Raw genomic sequence first — 15,498 nt, 5'->3', positions numbered from 1 at the left:
TGCATGAACAGCATGGCACAACGAGTGGTGGCAGCTGGAGATTGATCAGTTGAGTATTTCATTTGTTTTATCCACTTTCCTGCTCTTCGTACAATTTTTTTGTCCCCTTTACGTGAATGGCACATGTTTATAGCAAGCAATACTATAGCTTAGCACTCTTATCAATGGTTATGAAACCATGTCAAATGTTTATTATTATTGAGATAAATCTCAAATTCCAGATTCTGTAGGATGTATGTCATCTTTCTGGAAACTATTAGTCCATGGACACACTTTTCGGACCATAAACCCATCCTTCATAGCGGCCATAATCCACACCCCCTCCTGCACTGTATATACAGAAGAGATTTCTCATCAGTATACTTGTATTTTATTTTCGTTTCACTAATTAGATGTATGATCATTTCTCTTTAAAATCTCAATGGAATTAAAAATATAAAATGCATTTCACCACTACATATAATGTGTCTTGCCCTAAACCGATTGGCTCATTAAAGAGGATGTATGAGATTAAGGGAGGGGATGAAGAAAGGGGTGCTTTATTTCTTCCAGAAACAGCGCCACTCTTGTCCCTGGATTTAGTCAGATATTGCAGCTTAGGCCTGTTTACGTAAAAGGAACTGGAGTGCAATTCCAGCTAAAGTCCAAAGAAAAGATTGGACACAACACAACACATCCCATACATCCATTTTAATGAGCAGTGGTGCGAGGGATATTAAGAAGTTCAAGCTAGTCAAAGACAAATATTACCATTAAAACATCTGATTTTATATTCATTACCAAATAAATGTTACACAAATGTCGTAGAAATATCTATTTGTGAATGCCTTTCCTCCCAAGCAGAATGTGATGACAATAAAAATACAGCAATGCTTTTTAGATCAGGGAAAAATCTCTACATCTATGAACAGCACAATTGGTCAAACTGAAGGTTTTTGAGCTGCGATTCATCTGAACTCCCTAGTTAGGACAAACACGTACTTTTCCTTCTCCTTTAGGATTCAAATAGACAACATAGTGTCCTCCATGGTTGTCTCCACTGTGAACCAACACGGCATGTAGTATGTAGTTGGCAGGGTCTTTGACATCAGGCTTTTGCAGGAATTCATCCAGTGGTAACTGTTCTGGAAACTCAAACCTGAGCAGCAACCAGAGAGAAATCATGGCAGACCAACAACACAGCAGGTACAAGGCTTTACTTTTGCGTCAGGGTTTTTTTTTTGTAGTAGTAAATGTTAACTTTAAGATAGTTTTTAAAGGGGTTTCCCACAATCAACATGTAATGACTTATACACAAGATAGGTGATAAATGTATGGTGGCTGGGCTGTCAGTCGTGGAAACCCCATCAATCTCTAGAACGGGGGGCCCGACCGCCATATTCTACTCCCTGCACGATCGCAGTCAAGAGGATTTTGAATGAAGCCGCAGTAACGCATGTGCAATGCTGCTCAATTCAATCCCAGTGGGACTGACTAAACAGCTGAGGACAGCACTACACTCGGGTATCCGTCAGCCCCATAGACATTGAATGGAGCGGCATCGCACATGCACGTTGTGAACAGGTGAGAAATGTTAATTGTGGGGAAAATCATTTTAGGTCGGGTTCCCATTTAGAATTTCTGCAACGGAATTCTGTGTGGAAATTCCGCAGCATTTACAGTAGTTGCAAAGTGGATGAGATTTAGCAAACCTCAGCCACGAGCTGTGGAAAGTATTCTGTGTTGCGACTCAATGCCACATGCGGAGATGCAGCCTGTTTGGCCCATGGACTTCAATTGGAAACACAAATTCCGTAATAGATTTGTTTTGAAACGCTATTAAAAACAAAACCGCTGGAAATCCGCAGGTGCACATATACTTTGCAAATCAAGGTTTACCAGTAATTCCGCAGGTAAAATACATGCAGAAAAACCGCGTTACTGCAGCAATATATGCAGCAAAAACGCACTATTTGCTGCAGATTTCTGTGACAGATTTACCTGCGTTCTTTTTAGATTCCGCTGCAGATTGTCTGTTGCAGAAAGTCTGCAGCGTATCCAGTGTGTGGGAACATATTCTTAAAAGGTTTTGGACTTGAAACGTTTGCCACAAGGCAATTGCGATTATTAGAAAGAAAATTAGCTAGTGAGCCCAAGCAGTCACCCTATATTTCATTCCTTTTAAATGCCTAGCTTTAACATTCATTACCTGTCATTAATCTTAATGTTCTGGTCTGTCTGAGGATCATACATGAATCTCATTAGCTGAAGATGTAACACTGGTGGCAATGTTAAAAATTTCACACCTTTCTCTGCTTCCTGTAAATGGAGGGAGAAAAAAAATTATTAATAAAAAGTTAGCTACAATACATGAAAAGGAGTAGAAACACTTTTAAAGTGTACCCATCAGCCCCTCAAAAACTAATAATCTAAATATATGTTATAAAATCATTTAAATATTCCTCTAGAATAAGTATTCTTTCATTATGTAGATTTTGACAATTATTAACTTTTAAGGGACTAAGGGACTTTTCACATCAGCGTTCAATTTCCGTTGAGGGGTTCCGTCCAAAGGAAACCACAGCTTCCGTTTGCATCACCATTGATATCAATGGTGACAGAAACATTGCTAATGGTTTGTTGGTCACCGATCCAGCAGGCTTCCGGTTTTTCGACTGAATCAATAGCGCAGTCAACGGAACCCCTCAACGGAAAGCGAACGCTGATGTGAACAGGCCCTAGGATGCTCAAATAAAACAGGCCCTCTTTTCAGGTGATCGGTACAATTTAAGGAATAACTACTTTCAAAGTCCTGCTGAGGGATAGTAAAGAAGAGTTCCAGATGCACTGCTTTCAGCTACCCAATCTCACTGGTGGTTTAGTAGCTTGGAGTTTAGCGTTTCTATCCTTGCTGTAATGAAATCTCTCTTTAGAGTATTGACTGCTTGGGGACCTTGTGCTGATACACAGCACTATCTAAAGCAGCGGAACTGCAGAGTAAATAAGGATCAGTACAGAGAAGCATCCTGAGCCATGGATGGTACAGATGGTGAATTGTAGACTCTCAGACCCCTACTAGACCAGCACTGATCACAGTTGTAGCAAAGATAAAAAGCCTGCACCGCATGATATTAAACAGTACGTACGAATTTAAGCAATGCACATTAAGATCACAACGGATTATTTTATTTTTTTTAAACAATTCAAGATTTCCATCTGTCAGTGCAAACCAAAGTCATGTGAAAAATGGATTACACCTGCTAATCAACACTCAAATGCATTTGAGACTACGATGTAGAAGGACCAGAGTGCAGCACAACCGCGTCATCGCTCTCCATCTGGGAAACACAACCTGGTTACACTATTACATAAAAAAAACGCTTCGTCTCATTCCTCTTTGTGGCCAGTAATTTCCTTCTTTTACTTGCTAAATTAAGAATCTGAAATATACATTGTCTTTATAAGGCTCTTCACATAAGCTACTGCAAGCATAAGATCTACCCCTAGAAACATGGATGCAACTCGTCTCCAGAGAAGCCACTGTAGACAAGTAACATACACACATCACAAACCGCGGAAGTCAGATCAAGAAAATCCCTCCCTGTGTAAACCAACGTAAAGTCAGCATTAATAATCACAATGCTTCTGAGAAAGGTAACAGTTATTCTGAGCACTGTGTTACCTGCAAGCCATGCTCCCCTGCATCATACTTGTTGTCACCATCTAGCTGCTCCACTGCGACATAGTCAATAAAGGATTCAAAGACTAGGGAAAAAAAAAAAAATTACAAAAATTAAGAAGTATGAACAATACATTTGTGTTGCGGGGACACTTTTGGCTTAGGCTAACAAAATTCCCCGCTATAATTTTGGCACTGCTTTGTCTTTGTCAATACAGAGGAATAGGAATCACAAGTGTTATTCTGGAAAATGATTAGTACTTCTCACCATATTGAACATACTTCTGCTAAGAACATACTTATGCACATAGCCAAGACCATTCTAAAGTTAGGGAATGCTTGACACTTAACGCAAAAACATAAAGTCTTTATTTTTCCGTCGATATAGTGCTATGAGGGCTTTATTTTTGCAGGACGAGTTATAGTTTTTCGTAGCACCATTTATTTTGCCATATAATGTACGAGGAAACGGGGAAGAAATTATTTGTGGGGTAGAAAAAAAAAAAACAAAAAACAGCGATTCCTCCATATTTTTTTGCACGCCGTTTTTACGGAATTCACTGTGCAATTAAAACAACATGTTAACTTTATTCTCTGGGTGAATACGTTTACAGAGATACCAAATATATATAGTTTTTTCTATATTTTACTACTTTTACAAGTAAAAACCTGAGTGTAAAAAAGAAAACTTATTTTGTTGCCAAATTCCGAGAGCCATAACTTTTTTATTTTTCCGTCGATTAAGTGGTATGAGGGCTTATTATTTGCGGGATCAGCTGTAGTTTTTAATAATACCATTGGTGTACATGCGACGGTTTGATCACTTTTTAGTGGGAGATTAGGTGACCCCCAAAAAAAAAAAAAATTCTGGCGTTTACAATTTTTACGGCGTTCACCGTGCAGGTTAAATAATGATATATTGTAATAGTTCAGACTTTTACGGACGTGGCGACACCAATTATGTTTATTTATTTTTTTTTTTCTACTATGCTCTAGGGGGAAAATGGGAAAGGAGGGTTATTTTTTTTCAGTACGTACGTACGTACGTACGTACGTACGTTTAAAAAAAAAAATAACTTTTCCCATTTTCCCCCTAGAGCATAGTAAAAAAAATAAAAAATATATATATTTATTTTTTTTTACACAAAAAAAAGACAAAAAAAACTTTCTCTTTTTTTTTTTTTTTTTTTTATTAGTCCCCTAATGTATTGCAGTATATCATAATTCTGACAGGCAACTATTAAGCCCTGCCGGAGGGCTTAATAGGTGTACAAAGAAGGCGGACCTGGTTGACCGCGGCATTTAACGAGTTAAACAAGCGGGATCGTGCTCGAGCGCAATGCCGCTAGTTACTCTGAGGTGTCGGCTGTAACAAACAGCCGACACCGGCATCGTGTGAAGCGGGTGAAGTGTCCTGGGAAACCAGCAAGAATCCTGAGAATGTCACATCCCAACACAAGATAACTGGAATTATCTCTCAATCCACCATGTAGAGTTAAACCATATTGTAACCGTACCGTGAAGATCAACACGTGATCAATCTAATATGGACAGACTGTCCAACAGTATTGGTTTAGTATTTATTAAGGAGATAACTGTGAATTACAAATAGAAGTACTGCCAACTCAATATATTGATATTACAGAGGCTGATAGGATGAATACTAATAAAACTATATCCGAGTTGCCCGTATAGATCCGTGTGCGCGAAAACGCCTTTTGCAGATGCATTCTAGCACTGCAGTAAATGTTATAGCCCTTTCGGTTTTGCTAAACCGGTTGTAGAAAAACGCAGTTCTATTTCTTCTGTCATGGGGTGCAGCACTATTACATTACATTTACATCTAATACTTTGTACACGGCTTATATGAGTGAAAAGTAAAACGCAGTCCAAATGCCCTGCAAACTGGTAAAGCTCTCATATTGCCTACACAAACTGCTGGGGACACCCAACAATGCCAAAAATAGGCTGGTTTTAGAGCGCACGATGCACATGCTCTCTGAATTGAAAAGAATGGGCGTTATGGGCATGCTATGTTCAGTGCAATGAACTCTGTGACGGTGCCAGTGGTCTGACCTGCCATCTTTTTGAATTTTAGGACATGCCCTATAAATATGCCGAAACACTTTAGGGAAGATCCCTGCCCTTGGTCATGTAAGCACCCCCCCCCCCCCCCCCAAAAAACAAACCGTTTTTAGCATTGTCCCCCTACATGTGAAGCAAGACGTGGGCGACAACCTCAGAATCGACACTTTCGGTGTGAACCCTGTTATAACCCCCCAGTTTGACGAATCGCTTGTGTTACTCTACCAGCATTTCATAAACCCCCCCCTCCCCGATTGGTCCTAGTGATATAGATGCTAGCACTGAAGTCAGGAATTAAATTGGTACTCACTGTTTTTCTTTCCTTTTATGCTCAGTTGAATGTCATAATAGTCTTCTATTCGTTCAGAGCGGTAGTCTACATGCTTACACTGGATGTAGGACTGAAACAGAATGGAAAAATTTTAAAAACCTCGACAGTAGTAAATCTTCACTCTCTTATCAAGTGTTTAATAAGACACATACCACCATCTTTCCTCTGAATAACTTTGGAATAGTCCCTTCTACACATGTCCCTTTCATTTTGTTTTCCACATTGTCCAGTAGCTGCAAGACAGAAAATAAAGAATAAAAATCTATACTACTATTACACCTAATGCATATGATAATACATTGCCAAGCGTCTGATAAAAATGGCAGATCAGGTTTGAAGGAATATCTAGTGTCTCGCGTAAGTATTCATGTCCCAAACAGCTGACACAGTGCGTGAGCCCTCTCCATACATCATTCCCTGCACCATGACGTACAGTTATGTCATGGTGCTTTAAGGGGTTAGACCACTCCAGTGTAGCTTTAGCAGTAGGTTTAGGGTCATTGACCTTCAGGAAGATAAAAGTGATTACCCGGTGGACAAAAAATTGCTTTGTATTAATATTTTTATGTGAAAAGTCGTCACTTGCTAATGTACTTTAATTTAAAATTCGGTACTAAATCGTGCAGTTCAAACCCGGCGAACTGTTCCCGGAAGTCCTATAGCTTTTCTAATATTGATGACGCGCCCCCACAAGACTGAGGGCTTGCTACCTGTGCTGTTTGTGTCAGTGTGTAATCAATAACATGACCACAAGGGGCTGTCACATTGCCTATTGAGGGAGTAGCCGTGCAGAGCATCAGCTAGTGCTTTGCTCGGGGCTCCAGCACTGCTCCCGACATTTGGTCAGTGACTTCAGGGGTTTCCCATCGCTGGTGTTTCCAAACAGAGCATCAGCTTATGCTCAGGACTCCAGCGATCGGACACCCCTGAAGTCAATGACCATATATGGACAGTGACGTTGGGAGCAGTGCTGGAGTCCACGGACAGAGCATCAGCTGATGCTCTGCAGTACTGCTGCTGACATCACTGTCCATATAATGGACAGTGACATTGGCAGCAGAGCTGGAGTTCCAGGGCAGAGCATAGTACATCTCTGAAGTCACTGACCAAATATGGACAGTGACATCGGGAGCAGTGCTGGAGTTCAGAACAAAGCGCTAGCTGATGCTCTGCTCGGGGACTCCAGCAATAGGCAATGTGACAGCCCCTTTCGGTCATGCAAATGATAAACGCCGACACGAACAGCACAGGTAGCAAGCTATTAGAAAAGCTACAGGACTTCAGAGAACAATTCACCGGGTTTGAACTGCACCTCTATGGCTAATGCGAAATCCCCTGGTGCAGATGGATTACCGGCTGAGGTGTTTAAAATCATATGCTCAACCACTGATGGCACAATTACTCCAGGTTTATCAATCGGCCCTGGAAACTGGTCGGCTGCCTGACTCGATGAATGATACCACTCTCTAGGGTGGTCACAAAGGTAGTGCATCAGGAGGACCAAGTGGGGTTTATGCCCAATATGTCAACGGCTGTAAACTTGTGCAGACTATTGGTGAACCTTCAGATGCCACAGTGGGAAGCCAGGGCAGTGGCCTCTTCGGACGCAGCATATGCCTATGACAGATTTATCTCTTGGGTGAAATTACTGTATGCTGCGCCTAAAGCCTGGGTTCAAGCTAATGGCTTACTCTCAACCTCATTTTCGCTGTTCCGAGGAACGAGACAGGCATGTCCCTTATCGCCCCTGCTATTTGTGTTGGCCATAGAGCCACTAGCGGCTGCCAAGCTGATGAAGTTATGGGATTTTATTACAAAGGGGTACATGGAAGAAAAAAATAAATATAAAAAAAAATTAATCGATCTTTATGCGAATTGCATGCTCCTCTTCTTAAGTCGCTGGCCTGTTTCCTTACGACATGTTATGCGTATAATTGATAATTTGTTTGTTTTTTTGTCAGGCTTAACTATCAATTGGCATCCATGTAGAGTTCTGGATTTTGTGTTTCTAAATATTGATCAGTTATTGGTTAAGCTACAGAGCAAGACGAAAGCATGGTGTAAACGTCTGCTGAGTGAGGTGGGTAGAACGAACCTCACTAAGATGATATTCATGCCCCAGATACTATGTTTGTTGCATAATGCCCTGGTCTGGCTTCCTCAGAGGATTTTTCACAAACTCAATGTTCTCTTTAGGGATCTAACATGGAAAAAAAAAGTGTTCCAAGGATACGTATGGACACCCTGCAAAGGCCAAAGGAGGATGGGGGAGTTGGCAATACCAAACCAGTGGCTCTAATATATTGCGGCTCAGCTGCAACATCTCAGAAGGTGGGGAGCGGAGGCACCATCTACTGCAGTTGGGAAATGGCTCAGTGCGGTGACAGGTGAGTAACCGCTATTTTTGGTTCTTGAGTCTGAGCGGTTGGGAGAACGGAGGACAGGCTTTCCTACACTGGCTATGATTTATAAGGTCTGGGATAGAGCCAAAGTTTTGGTGGGAATAGTGGTGTGTACTCCTTACTCCCCTATAGGGGGAAACACTTTCTATAAAGAATTAGATAAATTAGAAGGGTTTGAGGATTGGTAGAGTAGAGGCCTTTTTTCGAACGGTGTCTTTCGCACATTTGAAGACCTGAAATTGGAATTAGCTCTCCCTCAATCTAGTTCCTTTAACACCAACACCAGCAGATGACATGGCTCCCCAAAACATCACTGAATGTGGATGCCTCTCCACTCTTCCTCCAGACGCTGGGACCTGGATTCCCAAATGAAAATAGGACTTTGGACACTGAGCAACAGTGTTGGTCCACTGTGTTTTATCAAGTCCAGAGTCAACACAGCGTCTACCAGGAAATTTGCTTCCCTCTGCTGACAAGGTTTACGGAGATGTACTTTTGCCAGGCGAAATAGACATGATGCTTTATGAATAGTGCAGGGGCTGAGGGAGCAGTACATGACAGGGATTCTCTCTGTCCCATCAGCCCCTGCACTAGGCATAACAGTATCGGTTTTGCCTTAGGTGTTAGTTTAATTGATGACGGTTTTCAAATTTAGGTAGAGAAGTCCTTTAAATAGGACTGAACACATATTGTAACACCATGCCTTGTTTATTGTGACAACTTACCACTCTACATAATTCTTGGACATCATGTTGCATGAAGCTGTCTAATGTCTCCCACCTAAAAATAAGCACATGTATAAGTAAAGCCCCATTCACATCTGATTTGACATTTTTTTTGTGGCAAATCCAACGACAATCTGCATGCCATGCGTGTGAATGGGGTTTTGGAAACCTTGCTCACACTCTGCAGGAAATTTCCACGCGGATGCTAACTCCGTATATTCTGCACGGAAAAGGTGGCAGATTGTCATATGTAGATTAGCCCCAGTGAATGGGTCTAATTCTTGTGCGGATCTGGGGCCAATTCTTGTGTGGATCTGCACTAAATTAAACTGAACATTTGTGGCAGAAATCGGAGATAAGCTGACTTTCTGCTGCAAATCCTGCAGTAAATAAGTGTAGGCAAACACGACCCGTGTGAACATAGGAGTAAGGCTTCGTTCACATCTGTGTCAGGGAACGAACGGAGCCCTGACTAAAACGGAAAGCATAGGTTTCCTTCACCATTGATTGGCGACTGATCCGGTGCCAATGGTTTCCGTTTGTCTCCGTTGTGCAAGGGTTCCGTCGTTTTGACGGAATCAATAGTGGATCCCTGACGCAGATGTGAACGAAGCCGAAGGCTGCATCATTTAAGAAAACATCAGCACAAGGATAACAATTGCATCTAAAAATAACCTCAGCACAATTCAAATGCATTAGAAAAAGAAGAATCACACAAACCCTTAAGTAAAAGTTCATTTTTGGTGTGGTTTTTCTTCTTCTGCCAGCTATACAGTAAAATTCCTTTAATCTGCCATGGAGACCTGATAGGTGCCAGACTGGTTTATGGTCATATAGAAAAGTATGTAACACTAACTTGAAAGAGTAGGGAACTTTATATAAAATGTTAACATAACCGTACAATTTAGATTTTTAAACAGAAAACATTCCAAAATTGGTTCTGTTCAGTCCTTAGCGCTGGTCCAGTAAACTGCCATTCTGTGCTAGGAACAAGTTCCAGACTATCAGACTTTCTATATTATTAGATGTCAGTTTAATGGAATTTCACTGTACATTTTCCCCTCCTTAACCACTTGCCGCCATTTTTCGGTTTTTCACTTTAATTTGTTCCTCCCCGCATTACAAAAGCCATAACATTATTTTTCTTGTCTATTTAGACACATGAAAGCTAGTTTTTTTGCGGGACGAGTTCTAGTTTCTCACATTATTTATTGTACCATATATTGTACCTGGAAACGGAAAACACTGTGGTGGAATGGAAAAGGTTTTGTTTTGGGGGGTTTTGTTAGTTCACCGTGCGGTAAAAAGGACAGCTGTAGTATGCGGGTCAATACAATTACGATTAAAAAAATGTATATATATTTTTTTTAGGTTTTTCTACTTTTACAAAGAAAAAACGAAGGGCTAAAAATGAAAAACAATTTGGATCGCCATATTCTGAAACCCAGAACTTTTATTCTTTCGTTTATTTAAAGGTGTGAGGGTTTGTTTGCAGGGCGAGCAATCGTTATATAATCGGTAACATTTTGAGGTAATACCCGGCCATCACCGGAATGTGTCCCGAGTGATGGCCGGGTTTCCCGTGGCTTGCGCTCTGTCTCCTCCTCCTCACAGCGCAGAGTGCATGTGAGGAGGAGGAGTTGATGCCATTCGGACGAATGGCTGCGCTGTACACTGTGTGGCAGGGCCGGGGTGTACAGCAGGTGGAAGGGAGCGCTGCGCTGGCTCCCTTCCCCTGCTTGTTTTAAAAGCGCCCTGGCCCGGCGACACCTTCGATGGCGCCGCTAGCAGCTGCTGCTACTACTGCAGCGACGCCACTATAGCAGAGCAGGGAGGTATCTCCCCGCTCTGCTATGTGCTAGCCCCACTTTAGCTCCTTGAAGGAGCGGAATCCCCGTGTTTTGATGTCTCTGTCCATATCTGGGCAGTGACATCAGGGGAAACTCCTGAAGCGGAATCCCCAAACACATGGGGATTCCTCTTCAGGAGTTGCCGCTGATGTCACTGTCCAGATCTGCCCGGCCCGGAACGGATGCATAACTTTATGCAAACCGGCCGGGCAAAATGACCGATTTTACCGGCCGGCACTCGGGCGGGACCCGGTCGTGTGAATCCCGCCTTAACGGCAGATCGGGGGGCCTTCAGTAGGCTCCCCCTAAGTCCGCCATGACAACCATTAACAACCTGCTGTGGGGAGGCAAAGGACTGACGAAGGGGGCCGCACCCCCTCTCTCTCACGGCTTAGATGACATGTTTGTTATGGACAGTGGCATCTAAGTGGTAAAAAGGCCGGGATGAGAGCTCTTGGATCCCAGCTGTTGCAGTAAGGTGTCGGTTGAGACATCCCACTCCATTAAGTTTATTATTGTAACATTTTGTTATAAACATTTTTAATTAGATGTTAAAGGAGTTTTGCATTAGGTAAATAAAGCTTACTCAAAGTATAATGAAAGATGAACAGAAGAAGACACTCCACACATACCTAGTCCTCCTCTAAGCAGAGATGCAGATACCGTAGTATACAGTCTGGGCAATGCTCTGAGCGAAATACAACAGCAGCACTTATCTCTCTGCTAGGCTGGGGGCCATTGTTGGGAGTATTGCATAGACTGGATACACTTGTGTCCACTTCTCAGCTGAGAGCTAGATATATAGGTGTATATATATATATATATATATATATATATATATATATATATATATATATATATATATATCTGTTAATTCACGGACAGCGAGGATTTTAAAAACTAAGGAATGGAAACAAAGTATATCTGAAAGCTACAGAAATTTTCATTGTACATTAAATCAGCTTTAGTTACATAAAATTACGGTAGCACAACTTTCAGAACCTGCCATCTGTTTGATCCTGGTGATGCCAGGTTACAGACTTTTTTTTACGCTTCATAGAAGTGCTACAGCTCCTTGTTGCAGCCTGCCCTCCGCATCTATGGTGATGGGCCAGTTATACGGTGCTGTACAACTTTGCCTAAACAGATTTAGAAAAATTTCTGAATATATAACATCTTACCCAAAGGATTTTGTTAACTTTTTAGTTCCTACAGGTTTGTCACTATGTTGCAATTCATAGAACACTCTCTGTAATGCTAATGGTACACTCTTGGAGGAGTCATCACCCTCTGTGGGCATCATGTACACAGCCTAAAAGAACAAATCATTATGTAACATATAACCGTTAAAGATTAGCATCAACATCAACATTGTCTACTGTTCACAGATGGCTTCAGTTTATAAACCATGGAGGATCTAGTTTTGGAAATTATTTTGTCCAAACAGTCCCGTCCCCCCATATGTATTTAATTTAGGGGGAAAAAAAAAAAAGAAAAGTCCCATTACAAATAACGCAGTGTAAAGAAAAAGAAAAAAAAAAGTACAGTGTGTGCCTCAGTCCAAGCTGAATGTAATGTGTCCCTTCGATGGTGTCAAGTACCACATTTGAGGTCCCCACAATATGTTGGGATGACCATCGCTGTTCTACAGATAACTTACTGTGGCAGCGCTTTAAAACAAGACAAATATCTTGGCTTTAGCCATGATCGAGGATGAGCTAGAGTCTTTAGTAGCAAAGACATATCGTACAGTAAAACAAACAAACAAAAAAACCACACACTTACCCTCCGGAGTTGGTTTGTGAAAAATAGTGTTTGCAACAAACTGTTCATGTAACATGTTGCTCCCTGATTCTTTAGACCAACATATCCAGTATGCTTCTTTGAATCCCAGCTATAGGACAGGAGGAAGACATTGTAATACTCAACACAAGAAAAAACAAACCAAAACACAGACCACAAATGTGCTGATTAAGCTGTTAAGTTAGGAGCAGGCGGGTGTCCCGTGTCCATGAAGTATTCGGATATTAAAGTATGGAAAGGATTGTACACGCTGCACATGTATGTACTCCTCCAATAACGGATTTAACGCTAAAAAGAGGGCCAACTAAACGTGTAAAAGCCTAGAAAAAAAAAAAAGTTAAATCGGTCTAAATTGAACGTCTTTGTATTATGGACTTTACCATTAGGGATAGTTGTTTTAGGATTGTTACAGATCAGTACATCTATGATCACCTCATCACCTTACCACAGTGCCCGAGAACTGAAACGGAGCTATTAAAGATAGATTGTAGCTTTCCATCTACAATAGACAACTCCTCTGAAAAGCCAACAAAACGCCGACCACTAATGGAGGGAAAAGCCCACTTATAGACCACACACATTTTGTCAGTATATTTTAGATAAAGCAGCGTGTCTTCTGGTAGCAATACTTACGCTACGCCATGAGGAGCATCAGCTTGCACATAGACTTCAAAAGTCACTTTATCATCCTCTACGAAACCTTTATCTGAATCTGTAACTTCCTGTATAAGAAATAGTTTGAAGCCAGAATTACACATCAGAGTATTGTACCTATTCGTACTCCTACAATCCAAATTTGTCTTCCACTCCCAAGGATCACACGAGACCCCACAACACCCAAAAAACCTGAATCTGACATGTTCCTTTTCAGAGCTGCTGACTGGCTGGGGGAATCATGTGATATAACATAACACAATCCAAGAGAAGAGGCAGCACTCCAATGTAATAGAAAAAATCCCAAAAAGTTTATTCACTCAACTTACAGGCAACGTTTCACCTTCCCAGGAAGTTATAGCTCAGAATTTTTTTTTTATTGTGTTGCTGTATTTTTTTTGTAAAAGCTTTTGTATCGCCCTAATCTTACGGACCCACAGAATGAAGATAGGTTTTTACTGCAAAGTGAACGCCGTAAATGCAGAAGCCAAAATACAAATGGAGGCATCTGTTTTTTTTACCCCCCATTCCACCCCAAACAAACAAACAAACTTCAGTTCCCTGTACTTTTTTTTTTTTTTTTTTTAACGGCCATGTAAAACTGATGCAAAAGGGATGTCAAACGGCCATTAAAAACGGACAGACGGCCTGGAAATGGATGAAAATTTGGACACCATGTAAAATGGCCATGAAAAACTCAGTTGATCAGTTTTTAATGGCTATTTTTTTTCCACTGTCGTGTGAATGTAGCCTATAAGGGTATGTTCACAAAGAGTATTTTGTAGGCAGATTTTCACCTGCCGGCAGAACACTTGCCGTGTTTTTTGTCAGAGATGGAAACAGAAAGGGCATGTCCACCTCCCATTGAAATCAATGGGAGGCGATTTCGGCCATTTGGCACGGTGTCCTCGTCTAAAATAGAGCCAAAATATTGTGTGATACTGTGTGAATTAGCACAAATAGACAACGCGTGCAAGTTACACAAGAAAAAAAGCGTCACCTGCAAAGTGTAACCAACAACTGCAGAACAACCCAGTGGTCGACTGTTAAAAATGCTGAAACAAGGTAGTCTGCAACATATTGGAAAATCTCCTTGTGAAGTATTGGGGGCTGCCATTGATCTGAAGCACTTGTTGGCTTCCCCCTCTATACTGCCCGATATTAAGCTCGATCACTAAGGTCTTCTCATACTGGCCGGCCATGACTTAGGCTAATAAATCCTTCCATTTCTGGGTGTTGAAATCTTCCATATCTGCACAACACCCATTCATTAAAACATGGGAGGTGGAGGTGCTCATGAACGCCTAACACATGAACTTCATACAGCTTTTTATAGTCATCTACTGAATGGTTTGGTAACTTTTCAAAATACATCCCAAGCTTGTTATCACGACAATTATTTCAACCTCATGCATTCAGCATTTAATCAAATGGCACAATCTATATAAGAGAAGCTACTTACACTCCACGCCATGAAATTGGAAAATCCCCAATCATTCTCCTTGTGAAAAAACAAATGACTAATACGTCTGCTGAAAGATTTCTCATCGTCCTTGTAATTGATTATCTTAAGAACTGCCTGTGCATGGCAAGACCATGACCTGGAAGAGAAAACGTTAAGGTTTACATACAAGAATACAAAAAACAAAACCCAATACAGGTAGCACTGCCCCCAATACAGGTAACACTGCCCACTCTAACGTAGCTGTCATTGCATTGTAATACTCGCAAGCTGAAAAATAAAACCTAAAATAATGTGAATTCCAAACAAGTGCAGAAAGGCTTTATTCTACACAATATAAACAATGAAGTTGAATTTCTTTAATTTTTTTTTTTTTTTTTTTTTTTTTTTTTTTAAGTGGAAAGGTGTCCACAACCCTTAAAGTAAAAATACAGTTCAAATCTTTGGAAATGTCACAAATGTGTGTGAAATCTTATCTGACTGTATATTGCTAAAACCTTTCTGCACAGTCTGAAACTTCTGTGACTG

At 41.1% G+C, this 15,498-nt stretch overlaps 1 protein-coding gene across 2 annotated transcripts in view; it reads right to left on the bottom strand.

The window, feature by feature from the left end:
- Nucleotides 1-15,498, bottom strand: part of USP7 (ubiquitin specific peptidase 7) — a 61,303-nt gene that overhangs the window by 14,871 nt on the left and 30,934 nt on the right. For both annotated transcript variants that reach the window (XM_075830085.1, XM_075830086.1), the window contains exons 4-13: nucleotides 14,971-15,109; nucleotides 13,488-13,576; nucleotides 12,837-12,945; nucleotides 12,233-12,363; nucleotides 9,202-9,256; nucleotides 6,227-6,307; nucleotides 6,054-6,144; nucleotides 3,662-3,744; nucleotides 2,189-2,298; nucleotides 982-1,138 (exon numbers count right to left, since the gene is read on the bottom strand). In XM_075830085.1, coding sequence (XP_075686200.1) covers nucleotides 982-1,138; nucleotides 2,189-2,298; nucleotides 3,662-3,744; nucleotides 6,054-6,144; nucleotides 6,227-6,307; nucleotides 9,202-9,256; nucleotides 12,233-12,363; nucleotides 12,837-12,945; nucleotides 13,488-13,576; nucleotides 14,971-15,109 — 1,045 coding nt within the window. The remainder of the gene's footprint in view (nucleotides 1-981; nucleotides 1,139-2,188; nucleotides 2,299-3,661; nucleotides 3,745-6,053; nucleotides 6,145-6,226; nucleotides 6,308-9,201; nucleotides 9,257-12,232; nucleotides 12,364-12,836; nucleotides 12,946-13,487; nucleotides 13,577-14,970; nucleotides 15,110-15,498) is intronic.

This window comes from Rhinoderma darwinii, chromosome 6 (genome assembly GCF_050947455.1).
Source record: "Rhinoderma darwinii isolate aRhiDar2 chromosome 6, aRhiDar2.hap1, whole genome shotgun sequence".
Classification (NCBI taxonomy): domain Eukaryota; kingdom Metazoa; phylum Chordata; class Amphibia; order Anura; family Rhinodermatidae; genus Rhinoderma; species Rhinoderma darwinii.
The sequence above is the reverse complement of the archived record's forward strand: the minus strand, read 5'-3'. Positions and strand labels throughout refer to the sequence as shown.